The sequence below is a fragment of the Dufourea novaeangliae genome, unplaced genomic scaffold (genome assembly GCF_001272555.1).
Source record: "Dufourea novaeangliae isolate 0120121106 unplaced genomic scaffold, ASM127255v1 scaffold378, whole genome shotgun sequence".
Classification (NCBI taxonomy): domain Eukaryota; kingdom Metazoa; phylum Arthropoda; class Insecta; order Hymenoptera; family Halictidae; genus Dufourea; species Dufourea novaeangliae.
Window position 1 is genome coordinate 2,500 of NW_015374245.1, and position 1,231 is coordinate 3,730.

At 43.7% G+C, this 1,231-nt stretch overlaps 1 protein-coding gene across 1 annotated transcript in view; it reads right to left on the minus strand.

The window, feature by feature from the left end:
• Positions 1-426: 426 nt before the first annotated feature.
• Positions 427-1,231, minus strand: part of LOC107192501 (neprilysin-2-like) — a 13,707-nt gene continuing 12,902 nt past the window's right edge. The window contains exons 11-12 of the mRNA XM_015581778.1: positions 922-1,229; positions 427-699 (exon numbers count right to left, since the gene is read on the minus strand). Coding sequence (XP_015437264.1) covers positions 427-699; positions 922-1,229 — 581 coding nt within the window. The remainder of the gene's footprint in view (positions 700-921; positions 1,230-1,231) is intronic.

Genomic DNA, 1,231 nt, shown 5'->3' on the forward strand with positions numbered 1-1,231 from the left:
CACACACGCGCATATAAGCTCGAACACACGTGTACACATTCACGCAGATACAATCCGTTCGAATGTCCTCTGAGTACACTCGAATTCTCTGGCCGTCAATTTCAAACGCAAGATTCACACCACGGTGTTCCACGACGATAATAAAGCTAGCCTTCTGTGGTCCCGTCGTGGCTGACAACTGATACAAGCTGAACAAATTCGTCTACGATAACAATAATTCTCTTCAGGATCCCTTTTATGATTTTAGATTTAACCAACCATAGTAAGAAAATTCTTGTGCTCTCGGCTTCTGCCTACTCCCTCTGTGATCTTGACATTACCTACACATTCATTATTGAAAGAAATTAGCAATAATTTAAAGTAAATATGGTATCATTTTTTTGTGAGAATCAGAGAAGTGTTTCCATGCGGATTTCAATGTAGAATTTACCAAACACTGCATTTATGCGTTGGATTCATTGGAGAGTCTGGAGGACAGTCATAGGCCCTGGCAAAATCCTCACTGTTTGACAGGGGACCCAGCACTCTGATAGGACCCGGAGAGTGAACACTGCTTCTGATTTTTGTCAAAGCATCCTCCGGCCTCATTGAACCACACCATATCTGGGCATAATTCAGGAAGAATAGTTGATCGTGGGTGAGGTTGACACCAGGAAGCAGTGGTTCCTCCCCATGTATGGAAACCCATTTCTTATATGCCTGGATTGTACAAAAAAAAAGAATGCACTGTACTGCCTATGCCCTGATAAGAGTCTGACTGAAAAATGAAGCTTGATCTGGTATAAAATATAGTATCGTAGACCTAAACAAGTATTCTACCGATCACTTTGAACCTCAAATGAATCTCCAAGATCCAATGGAACCCTTTTTGAGTACAGAACAATATGGACACCTTCAGCAGAATGATTTTAAACGAATTACCCTGAACGATTGCTTGAGTCCTCCATTGTCTGCGATATTCTCCCCTTGGGTCATTCTCCCATTGATGTACAAACCGAACTCTTGCAGTTTGTATGTGGAATACTGATTCACGATGCACTGAGCTCTCTTGCGAAAGGCACTCACGGTGGCGTTGTTCCACCACTGCCTCATGTTCCCATCCTTGTCGAACTGGCGTCCCTTGTCGTCGAAACCGTGAGTGATCTCGTGGCCGATCACCACGCCGATACCACCGTAATTCAACGACTTCGGGAAATGCTGGGAATAGAACAACGGTTGCAGAATTCCTGCT